The sequence below is a fragment of the Anticarsia gemmatalis genome, chromosome Z (genome assembly GCF_050436995.1).
Source record: "Anticarsia gemmatalis isolate Benzon Research Colony breed Stoneville strain chromosome Z, ilAntGemm2 primary, whole genome shotgun sequence".
Classification (NCBI taxonomy): domain Eukaryota; kingdom Metazoa; phylum Arthropoda; class Insecta; order Lepidoptera; family Erebidae; genus Anticarsia; species Anticarsia gemmatalis.
In genome coordinates this window covers 17,121,646-17,135,797 of record NC_134776.1, presented here as the reverse complement: position 1 = coordinate 17,135,797, position 14,152 = coordinate 17,121,646, and the positions used below count along the sequence as shown (strand labels likewise).

General features: G+C 34.9%; 1 protein-coding gene across 2 annotated transcripts; it reads right to left on the bottom strand.

Annotated features, from left to right (window-relative positions):
• Window positions 1-4,306: 4,306 nt before the first annotated feature.
• On the bottom strand, window positions 4,307-11,682 carry Cyp303a1 (Probable cytochrome P450 303a1). Of its 2 annotated transcripts, none has more exons than XM_076134758.1 (4): window positions 11,544-11,682; window positions 6,690-7,750; window positions 6,225-6,342; window positions 4,307-5,998 (listed from the first exon to the last, which is right to left on the bottom strand). In XM_076134758.1, the coding sequence occupies exons 2-4, from the start codon at window positions 7,748-7,750 to the stop codon at window positions 5,654-5,656; spliced, it is 1,524 nt and encodes a 507-aa protein (XP_075990873.1). In that variant the 5' UTR covers window positions 11,544-11,682; the 3' UTR covers window positions 4,307-5,653. The 2 variants fall into 2 exon arrangements, with proteins under 2 accessions (XP_075990873.1, XP_075990874.1); XM_076134759.1 differs by lacking the exon at window positions 11,544-11,682 and adding an exon at window positions 11,392-11,537.
• Between the last annotated feature and the right edge of the window lie 2,470 nt (window positions 11,683-14,152).

The following is a 14,152-nucleotide window of genomic DNA, read 5'->3' as shown; positions in this document are numbered from 1 at the left end:
TAAGATCCTATGAAGGGTCCAGCTTCTAGCTTTCCAAACTAACTTATTAAAAAGCTCAATCACGTTTCGCATTGTATTTTAAAACGATCTAAATGTATATTTTGGTATTCTATCAGTAAGATAAATGTTCGAAACGCTACAATCTAGTCTTCTTACGGCAACAATCTTATTAAAATCGTGGTCGCCATATTGATATGAGACAGCAGCCAAAGAGAGCGAAAATTGTGCTTCTAGTCAGTTTACATTTGAAAAACATTAACCACCTGCCTGTACTACACCACACCTTGTAATACCTGTGATCTTTAAAAAACATGGTTGTTCACTTCGCTCATTTTAATCTTAGGTTTGTGCAGCGAACTGAGGGAGTTTTGTCTCATATAGAAGATACGCCAATAAAAAGGCTGGATTGTAATGATTTATTTTTAATATCTCTTATATCAATGTTAATGTTTAAGCAATAGTCTTAAGTATAAGTCGCCTCTTGATTAGGAAAAATCGGGATATGGATCTCATATCGATACAATCTAATTGAACGGGCCAGATTTCGCTCTAACTAGGTTTATCATCATGGTACTATGCGAAAAATGTCCCACGATAGACTCTTTAGCCTGGGACTAGAACGATCCAACTATAAGCCCAACCGCGGATGTAGTAAGAGGCGACTGGAGGCTTGGTCATTGTGTTTTTGAGGATCTTTAAAATCCACGTCAACGAATAAAAAAAACATCATTATCGAGGGCATGCAAAGTCCCCAACCTGCACTTGGCCGGCGTGGTGGACTCAAGGCCTAACCCCTCCCTCATTACGGGAGGAGACCCTTGCCCAGCAGTGGGACATTAATGGACATTATTTTTATTTATTTATTCATTAAAATGTTGCACTCTCCTGTGTTGAGTGTGGGCACCAACGCTGAAAGGACTTCAGGATGCCAAGAAGTTTTTAAATATATGCGCTTTTGAGTGACAAAGTTATGATAACGAGAGAAATTTATTAAGACCGAAGAATAACTTAGGCAACATCTTGTGAAGCAATAATATTGCGGATTTGATAAGCACAAATATTTAAAAACAAGCACGATCACGGTGGCGAAAGTTTGGAGAACCTAAAAAGCACAATTGACCAAACACTTTTCTGAATCATATAATACGCACCTGTACGATGTTTTATTATGTTTACATGCAGGAACTATTGGGGTTAAGTTTATGCACTTATTATTCACCGGATTCAGTTTTCACACGATTTTAGTGACTCAATACCATTAAATAAGTTTTTAAAATAGAATCATAGAGGGTAAATGTAAGCTGTTCTTTGAGTGATTAAATAGATGAGGAGGTTGAGGCACATCTGGATAAGATATAAATAGATAGTAAATCACTCATCGAACGAACGTGACGGGCACAACAGCTTTTAAATTCTTTTAGGAGTATGCTTACGAATACTTCTTTCACAATTTTTCAGCTAATATTGTGCTTAACTTTGATGGTAAAATGAATATAGATCCAGACGTATTACGATTTTGATAGATATTAATTCTACCATAAAAGTTATTGATCGAAGAGAGTGAGTTAATTGTCGCTTTTCACTGTTTTTACATAATGACACTGAGAAGCACAGTTATAAGAAAATATGTTAACGTTTGTTAGTACCGATGCGGTTACGTGCTATTCATAATGAATAATATTTGTTACAACTGCTCATAGGTTTTGTTTTGATCATTGTCAACCCTGTCATAATTGTCCAATCGCCACTTGTCCAGTATGCACGTAAACGGTTACGCAATTAGGGTCAGAGCTGAGATTTGATGTCAAATGTAACTTTTATCAATATAGTCGTATGATACAAAGTTACACTTGCTGTCATTGATCTATAGGGGTGTTGTAAATAATGGTAATAGGAGCGATCGTTTCGATTTTACGATTTACGATTACTAGGATTACCATTTACTGTGATGGAAATAGAATTGAAGAATAATCAACAGCTGAAGATGAATGTATATGGTACGGACACAAACTGACTGGAAATCTGGTTTAAAGTGAAAGAATATTATTAGTGGTTCAGGTGGGAGGTCCTTTAGTGCAGGGGCCGTCTAGGTAGTTACCACCCAGTACCCAAATGATGTTTAGCCGCTATGTACTGTTTCCGGCCGAGGTACTGTGCTAGTACAATTACTGTGCCTGAGAGATATAAGAACTAATGTCTCGCTGTCGGCAACGCGTGGTCACACGTTCAGGTGCTGCAGCCCTACGATCGGTCGGCTGTAAGCTCCAGTTGTCGACTGTAGTAGTTCATTAAAATATGATTTCACTTTAAACAGAAAACCAGTCTTTATTTCAAACCGTCGTTCAGGTCGTATTATTACTAGTCTAAATCGATGTTGTGACATTGTGTTACTTATAAGTTCTTGTACAGAGCAGACATAAACATTTCGTGATAGCACTATATGAAATTCATTGGGTCCTGTATTCAAGTGATCGAGAGAAGTACCTGTATGGGAAACGTAAGCAGTTAAACTTTAATCGGACTGGTGTGCTTACCTACGTGTACCTCATTAGCTTTAAGCCGTAGATGTTAGATTAGCTTAAGTTTAACGCGCAACAAGTTAAGTCTTCCAGATCTAAGACTAAAATGTGATGTATAATTAAAAAAAAACGAATGCAATACATTTAAGCCTTAGACTGTTTATTTTTAAGCTTAAATATAAAATCGAAACGCACACGATAGAAAATGTCAAGCAAAAGATAGCTGTCCGATTAAGAGTTCGATTACGTTTAGCAATGTGGTAAAGTAATTAAATGTAAGCCGCCGAGATGACACATTGGATTACGTGTATTGTCTAGAACGATTTGTAAAATGATCTGCTCACTCGATGTAATAAAAAATATAAAAAAATGTAATAATTGTATTTTTATTCGATTGCCCTTGTTCCTGTGAAGTTACTACTTAACACTCCAAGCAGTTAATACACTTCTGTTCAAATAACGTCGCCGAAGAAGCTACACACGAACACACAACATGGGTAGGATTTGCATCACATCTCGACACGCGGCAGCGTGTCAAGCCAAGTTCAAGCAAAGCAAGAACTGGCTGGCAAGCGCTAAGTGTAATATTACACGAATTTGGGGCCACTTTTGACCCCTCCATAACTCAAAACCAATTTAACGTAAACACATGAAACTACGTGTGTTCAATTATGTCCATAAGGACACGTAGAAGCCCAAATAAGACACTACATAGACAGTTTTGGATACAACAGATATAAAGACTAATCACTAGATTTTGCTTTCTTACTGGACCTGGCTCAAATGGTTAGTTAAGGAATAGGTAAGTAGATCAGTATATAATGATCCGATGTTCACAATAGCTGAGCGAGGCGCCCATAGCCAGTTGCGCTCACCGGTCGGTAAACGATCTGTGGGTTAAGCAACTCCTGGCGCGGTCATTCCATAGATGGGTGACCGCATAGTGGTATTTGAGCTGGGCGTCTCCGTGCTTCGGAGGGCACGTAAAAAGTCGGTCCCGGTTGTTTTCACAAAGATAACAGTCGTTAAGCCACGTCAAAGGCCTCTCGGGCGGCTTGAACAACTTTGATACTAGGTTGACCACTAACCATACGACGAACGAACGAACGAATAGCTGAAAGCCTAAACTCCCATATTTTCAGCTAAGTGTGAGAATAGGTACTAATTATATTAAATTATAATGAAAGCAAATGTATGAAAATTACTGTCGAAATTTAACCTAATATAGCTTATCCAGTAAGTACTTATTCAGAGATTGTGAAACTTTGGCTAAGTATATAAATGTAATTAGAAATGATAATAGTCTGAAAACGTCGTGTGAAAAGGTTGCATGCCGATTATTATTTCTCGTATAGGTACATACATTAAACCTCAGTTTTAACACCTCTAATTGAATATTTAGTTCTTTCAATTTTTTATGAACAAAAATATTTTGCACGTACTTTTCAAGATGTATGACTCTACATGTGTAGATACGTAGCAAGCGGCGTTTTTTGATTTATGGTTTCTGCCTGCCCCAGTGGTAATATGGCATGATCTTTTCTGTCCAATTATTACAAAGAATTTACAAAAGCCACATATGTTGTTTGCAGTAAGTACGAATTTATTGTAACTTCCTTATCGCATTAGTGTGTGATAAATAAATAAAGAATACAGATTTTCTTCATTGGTTGAATAATTTTAGAGCATTGTCTGAATGTGTCTTGATGATTAAGTAGGTTATCATATACTGTAGTAGGTTCGAGGGTGGCTGAATATTAGCAAAGGAGATGTAATAAAAACACAGGTTTTTTGTTTTTTCATTTCATTCACTGTTTATTGTTGATTCAGAGTTCACATTTTAAATACACATCTTATCATTTTACTGGTAGTTAATACAACTTTGACAATTTTGAATAGCCTTGTTACAATGTAATTTAATTGTTACAAAGGCAGTAGGTCAGAATATTCGCTTAAAGGTAAGGTAAAGGTTAGTAAAAATAGATATCGAGATACATTATTCCACCAAACGGTGTACAAATATAAAAACCTACGTCACTAAAGTTGAGAAATTGGCTTAAAGACATATATTACGTACTATTACTTATCTTAATTAAATTCTAAAAATACAGAATACACAACGTGTACGTATAAAAGTTGTAAATAAGTAAAAGACTAGGGCCATTCGACTTGGGTAAGTATCTTATTAATAAATAATAAATATGAAAGCATTAATTACCTTATAAAGAAAGTAGAACTAAACCTACATAAACCTTGTATTGAAAAAGCTCGTAATTATTTTTATGGTTCGTAATTTCGAAGGATTTTTATTTTATAAAAATTCTGTCCAGTTTTTTAGAAGCTGCCCTCTTCTTAAATTCCACATTAGTAGTAGTACCTATTTAGGCCTCAGTGGGCAATCAATAAAAAAAATATTTTTTAGTCCTAAAAAGTTTATAGAAATGTCAATTCGTTTCACCGTTAGTTGTTTTAATCAGTCTATCATTCTGTACTCCTCAAAACTTATAAAAAATATGGTATACAATACTTGCTATAACAAGTTTGTTTTGATTCGTTTGATATAACTGATTTTTTAAATATATTTAACATAATTATTCTTGTTACATCTAAATAAAACCTGCATTTAATGTATAGTATATTAATGCTATCATGGTCAAAATGATGGTAGAGAATAAATATTGTATTATATTATTTAAAAATGCATAGCCCTATTATAGAGGCAGTAGACAAAATACATAAAGATATAGTTGATATTTAATACTACGTTTCATGATAAAGTACATTATGCCACCACACAATGTTCCTACAATAAGTATAAAAATCTTACTTCTCTAAATTTTAAAACTTGGCCAGAAGACATAATAATACGTACTACTTTATATACTATTGGATTAAGTATTTATATTTCTAGAAAAAAGTATAAAATACAACACACAATGTGTATAAAAGATATCCTAAATCCTATTCTACTCACCCAATAAAGTACATTCGTACCAAGGTGAATAATTAATAAATATGAAAAAACCTGGAAAACTGGTACAAAAATTCAATAGTCAAAAACCTGATGTATGTAGCTCCCAATTTTTCTTTGGTTTAACTTTAGAAAGGTATTTGAATGAATTCCGTCCAGATTTCTAATATTCATTCGTTACTATATTAGGCACTCTTGGAACCAGCACGGCTTTGAAAGGGGCCGCTGAAGGAGTAGCCCCATCAATATGTACCTGAGATGGCAGTGGCTCCCCGGCCACCGGCAAGAAAGTAAACTTCTGTAGCAGGGTAGTGGTGAAGGTAAATATATTGCACTTCGCTAAAACATCGCCCATGCACCGATGTTTGGCGAGTCCGAATGGGAAGTAGCAGTCCGGTAGATAGATCTTTCCGTTGTACAGGAACCGCTCCGGTCTGAATGCGTAAGGGTCCGGGAAGTAGTTCTCGTTCATTAAGATATTCGTGTAGTTGCTCACTACCATGGTATCCTGAAATAAGAATAAGTTTTTGTTTAGAGATAGACTTTAGCCATCTGTAGTAGTACCTACTTCGATTTAACACAAGTAGGTCTGTCCCAGTATTACATACGTAGATTGATTACCTTACTATTAGAAAGTTGTGCAAGTAATATTACAATTTTTTAGTAATTTCTTGTACATTATTAAGATGTTAGCATAAATATTGTTAATTAGTATTAAGTAAATAATATCTTACTTTAGGAATATTATATCCGGCTAGACGAGTGTTAGTGAGGGCGCGGTGCGGGACTCCGAATGTTCGCCCCATAAAGTGGCGCACAGATTCATGCACGATAGCCTCGTTGTAGGGCATGCTGTGTACAAGAGAATTAGTCATACATTAAAAAATGTTACTAATAATGTCAACTTAAGAAATTAGTACAAAAGTAAAAGGAATTAATAAATAGTCCGCAGGGCACCCTGAGGCGGCGAGGTGACGGGGAGTAGCGACCCCGCGGTACCTAATTGCTCCAGGGAGAAATCACACTTTCTAATCTCGGGTTTGCCTTCATTGGCCGTCTAGAGTGGAGTCGTAAGAGCAGAGCTCCTAAAACTGTCTAAAAATCTGGGACTCTATAGTCCCGAGATGGAAAAGACAAACATAACAATAACAATAATACGAGTACAAAGGTTATTATGAAACAAATATGTAATTACTTACTCGCTACGGTCACACAAGCTGGGAGCACGGTGCCCTAAGACTCTGTCGATTTCTGCCTGAGCCTTTCTCTGCACGGACACATCCCTCACTAGGTAGCTAAAACAAAAACTTAAGCTCTTGCTTGTAGTCTCAGTCCCCGCCATGAACATGTCCATGCACATTGCCACAAGCTGCCCCTCGGAATAAGTGTAGCCATGTTTCTTTTGGATCAACGCTCTAATATACGCAAACATGAAATCTGTATCCTCTCTAGAAGGGACAAAGAGAGCCTTGTGCCTATTTATTTCATCTTGCAGGAACTTCCAGATTTTCTTATGCGTTTTGACAAATTCCTTATACCCTGACATTGTAGGAGCTAAAACGCTGAGTATAGGGAAGTGACTAAATGACGTACCGACCATATCGACTGTGGCGAACAAGTCAAATAAGAGACCTTGAAGATTTGTCATATTTGGGTCGCTAGCTTCGTATCGGATTCCGGCCATCATTGTCCAAAGAGTATTTAAAATATATGTGTTAAAAAAATTGTGCATGTACAAAACGGTGTTAAAAGTTCTATCTCGTCTAATCATGTACATAATATCGTTAATCATGTGAACCGCTTCAATTTGAGCAATTTCCTGCATCCCTCGACGTCCGAACCCAAACTCCTTCAAATGCATGATCAAGAAACGCCTCTGTTCTCTCCACAATTCTCCGTCCGTTAGTAAAACTCCACGTCTCTCGCCCCAGGTGCGAGTTTGGTAGAATATTCCATACGGCCTTCCATCCAGGTCTTCGTTATAAAGCATCTCTTTATTAGCGTCAAGAGAGTTGACCATAACGATTCGGTCTTTACCGATACGTAACCCGAGTAACGAGTCTCTGACGCCATACTTTTCGGAGAGAAGGTTCACCGCTTTATACAGATAACCAGTTCTCTCGCGTAATTTGGAGATTTCTAGAGCACACCCTATGAATGGTGCCCAGGACGGTCCTGGTGGAAATCCTCTAGGCTTCGTGACTTCATACCGGTAGTAAAGGTATATCATAAATATAATTAGTAATAAAGCCAGCCACATCTGAAAACAAAAATATACATGACGTATATATTAAATACTCTATGTAAACTAATTATTTATTGACTCATAAGTTATCTTTGGCGAAATATATGGTCGCAAAAGCTATTATTGAGCAGGTTAGTTATTTAAAATCGGCAACGTTTGATTTGCTATGTTACTTCCTTATTAGGCGCCCTAATTAATTATGTACGTAAATATGAAGGCATCTTCATTTAATTTATTTTGCAAAAAGTATTCATACGCACAGCATAGCTAACTAGATTTTTTTGGAACGTTTCGGACAAGCTTACACAGATAAAATGAGTAATTTACTAAAATGAATTTTACAAAGAGAGTTAACTCCTAGTATAAGTTACTATAATACCTCTAATATTTTAACTAGGTAAATAATTCAATGCATTAATGTATATTTTCCTGAAACAACACTTCGATTGGGAACTATATGCTAGATGGCAATTTAACCTACTTATATAATATTACAAAAAGGAAAATGTATTTGTAATACATCGATGTACGGTCTTGAATATGGGCGATAACACGTAATCGTCAGTGGAGCGTAGCCCGCCACCGATGCGTTACAAGTTACGTCTGTGTTACGACGAGTCAGTGCTTTGCTTGAGAAAATATACTTATACTTATAGACAAACAGTTTTCAATAATATTAGGTAGTCAATATATATACATCACGACATGAGTAAACGCAGAATCATCATATTTGTCTAATACAGATGGGCTGTCCGCTCGTTTTATATTACCTGTATCTTATTTCACGTGTCACACTAGACTAAAAAATTTTGCTCACCTTGATATTATAACATGTGAAAAGTTTAATGGAGTATTATTATATTGCATTGTATACGAACGTGAACAATAAAACATGTACCCATCACAAAACTAAATACCGAAACAGACTCGAAATTTAGAATGACGAGTGGCGTCCCTTTGAGTCCGGCGCACTAAAGAGCAAAAGGCCGCTATCAGCTATGATGCGACTTGCATAAAATGGAGGAGTGCCCGTCTGCCTCTAAACGTTAAATATTATGTTATCCATCCATCATCCATAGGAGTTGTCAGTACGTATGTTGGGTGTATTCTTCTAAACAATTTGTTGTACCTACGTACTTATTTGAAAAACATCTTCACTATTTTTAAGGTTGATAATACCAGATAGACATGAGCTATAGGTATTACATGTAAATTCGATATGTACCCACCTACTTATGTACAAAGTCTAAGTCTATTTAAATTTTACACGACTATTCCTTTTGGCTTTATCAATGTAAACGATTAAATACGACAGTACATAACGGGTAAGCCTCTTTTATCTCAAACTACAATTATATACCTTCGTCGTCTATGATATACGTTGTCTACGCTAGCATAAATTATTTGATAGTAAAATTTCATCAACTAATTTCCTACTCCAGTAACTTATCCATTTAGAAAAGTTCATAAATAATTTCGCTGCACATTCACCATATTTGATTCGCCGGCTTTTAAATAATAATCAGGATGGTTGCATACATTACCCAAAATTTGGAGAATTTAATTCTTATTAGCCTAACGCAAAAACTATATCGTTTCAGAAGACTCAGTCTTAAGTTTAGACTTGTATTTTTACCAATTTCTGTTTCACTGGATATACCAAAGAAGGACGCTATCAAACCCCATTAAAAATATACGTACAACTTGGTTGCAACCCATTGACAAGATATTACGAACCTAGAGATTATTTCTACAATTCTGTAGAATTAGTTTTACACTAAGAATGCCCATGAAATTCAGTTAAAAAACGCTGCATAAATAAATCGCTTGGCAGCCATTAACGACGCTCATGATTCCGGTCATCTTTGAGAGAGATAAAATTTACAACCCTTTAGCCTTTAAAGCTAACACACGAATAGTAATATAAAATAACTTACCCACATTGTGGCGGATTTAATGCCTATGGATTTATTTACACAAGATAGGGCTAACCACTTTTTATCACTATTTTAATTTTACACAGTATCCTGGCAGCGTCCTGTCCGAACCGAAATTAATATTGATCGAATCTGCGCACTGAGACGCAAGGTCACGGGAAGGGATGTTAGTATTGCTAGGACATTTAGTCTGATTTTAGTCGTAGCGATTAATCTAAATCTATAAATACCTAGACCCATAAAAAAATACTTATTATTTTTAAATAACTTGAATAGTATTGTATCTGTACAACATTCGTTTGGTTTTTGTAAAATATAGTCTAGCCAGACCCTATTGAATAGGTATCCTTAAATGTATTTTAAAGGGGCGACATTCATCAAAAAGGAATAAAGGATGTTCGCAATTTGATTGAGCAAAACGCCATCTGTTATCTAACTTCTGACCAAGACACTGAATGTAATTTTGTAAATGTAGGCTTGATGCGTACTAATGTGACAGGATTACAATGTAATTATTTTATTACTGTACATTTCTCAATAGCTCTTCTATACATTAGCTTGAGAATTGTCTTGTTAAATTAAAAGTAATATAAAAATTATATTTACGAGTATGATGCTATTAAAGCATCATAAATGTCTTTTAATGAAAACCAATGGACGGTGACCTCTAACCGATCTTAAACCAATAATTTAGATTCGGAAAAACTAATTAATAACGTAAGAAGTATCTAAGACACAAACGGTAATTAAAACTAGTTATTGTGGAGCAGGATTTCTTACGATACAATGCAAGTATTGACTAAATATTGAAAAAATATGCAAATCAATCACCGCCCCTAGCGAGTTTTATAAGAACTATTTTTTTTTGCAAACACTTCTCTCGATAATTGAAAAGAGGCATTTAAATTTTTTGTCGAAATTGAGATATACAACGTGTCCCAAAACTCAACGTCAAAACAAAAACCTGAGCTAGTCCGAGTTGTGTTGGCTCTCAAAAAATATTTGTATATTGCTAGAATCAGCCAAAAACATATGTTTTTATGTCGCAGTTTTTACAGTTTTAGCTTAGAGAAATACGCTTTCGTATGTGGTTTTCACCTGTTTGAACGTTAAAATATTTGTATACCTACTTCATTTCTACTTCTTGTTAGATGCGTCTTTTCAACTATCGGGGGCAGAGTGCAACGTAAGATTCTGTCTAATTTCATGCGATGTTAGCCCTGCTGATGTAACGTTATCAAATAATCAAAACCAGGAAGAATTATACATTTTCCGGCATAACTTCCGTGTACCGGGTTGCTTAGGCAAACATCTAATGATGTAGATTTTCAAGATGATCATTGTTCATGATGGTTTATTTGTCACCTAAATAATATTAATACATTGATTTACGATTCACGCTTACTTATCGTATAGGTTTGATCATTTATTCCGGATTTTACTATTGCTATACGATTTCCCCTTAAATCAATACATCAGTACAACTGTATCTTATAAAATGTTATAGCTATAATTTATTTGTTATTGATTTTTATCGTTCACTTTGTGTCTTATTACTGTCTTGGAAATAAGTATCAGATGCAGTGTCTTGTTGATACATAATATACTCAGTAGGTCACACATAATTAAGTTGCGCCTGTCGTTTATACACCGTTTTTTTAAATAACGTCACGGACAAACCTTTCTAAAATCAAAATTAATATAGATTTTCTAACTTACGTGTATTTTTGAACAAAATAAATATATGTTTCCGGTAATACGATTCCACAAATCACTAAATAAAAACTACACAAATAAAATCATATCGCCAATCCAGAGCCCTTAGATCACATTCGCTTTGCGCTTAGTGTTAAAAGTAAAAGTATATTTACCTTGCGGGGCCGCGCACAAGCTTTCACTGTTACATGTCCGGGATTCGAACGAGTATAAGCGCACCCCGCCAAACGGTCTATGAGAAGGGCGCTAGTTACACCGAATTGTTATATTTCAGACAGTAAAAGGACGCATTTGCGAAAGGAAATTAACTTGACTTATCAGGAAATGTACCTACCGTACCAATCTACATTAAAAATAATTCTTACAAAAAAAAACCGATTTCACAACAAAATTTCCGTTTATTAGCACGGCTTAGTCACGAGCGACAGTCGATTTCGAATTCTATCGTCAAAAATCTCGAATCCCATAAAACATAAAAATAAAACACCGTTTTATAAGTGAAACTTATCAGACCATTTCACTCAAATTGTTTTCGTTTTAAATCGGCGTTTAATCATGAGATATATAATTTTTAATTCAAAAGTACATTTTTTTCATTAAATTCGAAATCCAGTGGCGGGAGTACGTAAGTCAACAAAAATATCATCAATCAAAGTTACGCAATTTTAAGAATATCTCAAAATCTACTAGTTAAATCTGGATCATATGGGACCGAATAAGAAATAACTGTTTCAATTATTTATTTAATTTTACTGCATTGTAAGTAAGTACGACTGATTGGATTAAATTTAATGTAACGTGAAATCACGATATTGGCTAAATTTATGTTTGCATTCTCGAAATGCAATAAATAATTAGCGTCACAATCTCAGAAAGGTAGTAAAAGCGCTGTAGTTGTAACGCTGGCTTAAGCCAACAAGCGCGTTTGTTGGGCTTAGCAAGGGTCAGCGTCAAAAATAATAATAGGTATGTATGTAATTTCACATTGTCAAAAGCATTTCTATCAATGAAAGTAGTGAAATTATTGTTGTTTATTACCTTCAAAGTAATTTAACAATCGCTGCGTATTGTTTGTTGACAAAAGAAACAATTCAATTTAAAGTAGGTATACTTTTTTCATATAAGAAGAACAATTAAGAATGACGTGACACTGTATACAAATGTCTGGCGCAGTCTGTACTTAGGTACCTACTTGCTGTAAAAGTTATCAATTTCGTAAATAAATATACACTTATGTGCAAAACGTCAATAGTTCCTACGGTAAATTATCAAGCACGGAAATTTAATTACAAGAGGAATCTTTAATAAATCCAATTTTTAGTAATATTCGTATTTATGTGCAAAATTTTGTATTACTCTAAACAACTTATTTCTAATGAAACCGCGCGCACATTGTACGTCGGTGTGAATGAATCTTATGGTTGTACCGTTAGTTAGTTATTGCATCTTACTTAACACTGCTTCAGTACCGAGTACGACGCGTGCATTGCGCGTCTACTAGTCGAAGCGCGAATCTATTTAGATATTTCGAAAACTTGAATGTTTTAAAAGGAGGCTACTTTATGTGATATGTGACTAAAGTTATTAAATAAGTAAGTATTATACCTTACCAATATCAATCATATAGTCGGATGTAATATACCCAACTACTTACTTAAAAAAGAATTTGCGTGAGGAATATCATGTGATGATAATGTACGAATCAATATCAGATATTTCATTATCAATTAAATATAGCTAAAGTTAACAGATTATAAATAGGTATAGTTCATTAGCTACAAATTTCGGTTAAATCTATCATCAAAAAAATCTAAACCTTACGTGATAGGTACATTAGGTACCTATATTATTTTGTTATTATATATTTGATTATCTGTTCTTAATAATATAATATAATATAATATAACTGATACTGATAGTTTTATTAATTTCTATCTATTTGAATTACGCCAAAAACCTCGAGGTAGGTAGGTACCTTTATTATACACAAGGAAATAGTCAATTAGGGTACAATTACCTTTCCCAGAAAATCGAACACTTCGTAATAATATAAATATACACATCCACATTGTCATTATCAACCTTGTAGGTACTCGTAAAACAAAACTGCCTAATTATATTGAGCTGGGCGATGATATCGTCTAATAACTTAGTAGAGAGTGTTGTATGCAAGATGGTGGATGGCGGATGTAGGTATATAAAATTCAGAATTAAGAACATCAAAGGCTCATGCAGCTGACGATGGCCTGTTTGATAAAGTTACTTTATTTAGGAAATACACATAATTAATTATTATAATCAGGGTAGATTATTGTGCATGCCAAGGCTCTCTACTATGTTACCAGACTGTAGTTAAAGAGTGAGATTTTTCAACGTGCTACCAAAGAACTTTTTCCCGTTCCAGGGTTTGTTTCCAGTTTTATTGTCATCAGACATTAGCGCAATAAAACTAATGATGTGCCCAAAATTATATCTTAAGTCGCCTCGATGTATTTCAGGGACGTTCGGTTTAATAATAGTTATTTGCATTTTAAAAACACTTGCTTCCGTTAAAGAGGAGCACGAGAAAGAATTAGCAGACCGCAACGATTTACTGAGAGAAAATGATTTAGAACTACATCTGACAAAATTGGAAAATATCATGGATTACGTTGATAAACATAAAGATAAGCTGGATATCAATTTCATCTTAGGCTTGTTCCTATCGAAATTGCATTTAAATAAATCTTTGCAAACAAAAGGAGCAAGTATACCTGCAGATGTG

Bases quoted from the DNA above. Each gene is read 5' to 3' on its own strand.
- Cyp303a1 (XM_076134758.1), bottom strand. From the start codon at position 7,750: ATGTGGCTGGCTTTATTACTAATTATATTTATGATATACCTTTACTAC. The intron at 6,343-6,689 runs GTAAGTAATTAC...TCTTGTACACAG, and splicing joins AGCTTGTGTGACCGTAGCGA to CATGCCCTACAACGAGGCTA. The intron at 5,999-6,224 runs GTAAGATATTAT...TTCTTATTTCAG, and splicing joins CCGGATATAATATTCCTAAA to GATACCATGGTAGTGAGCAA.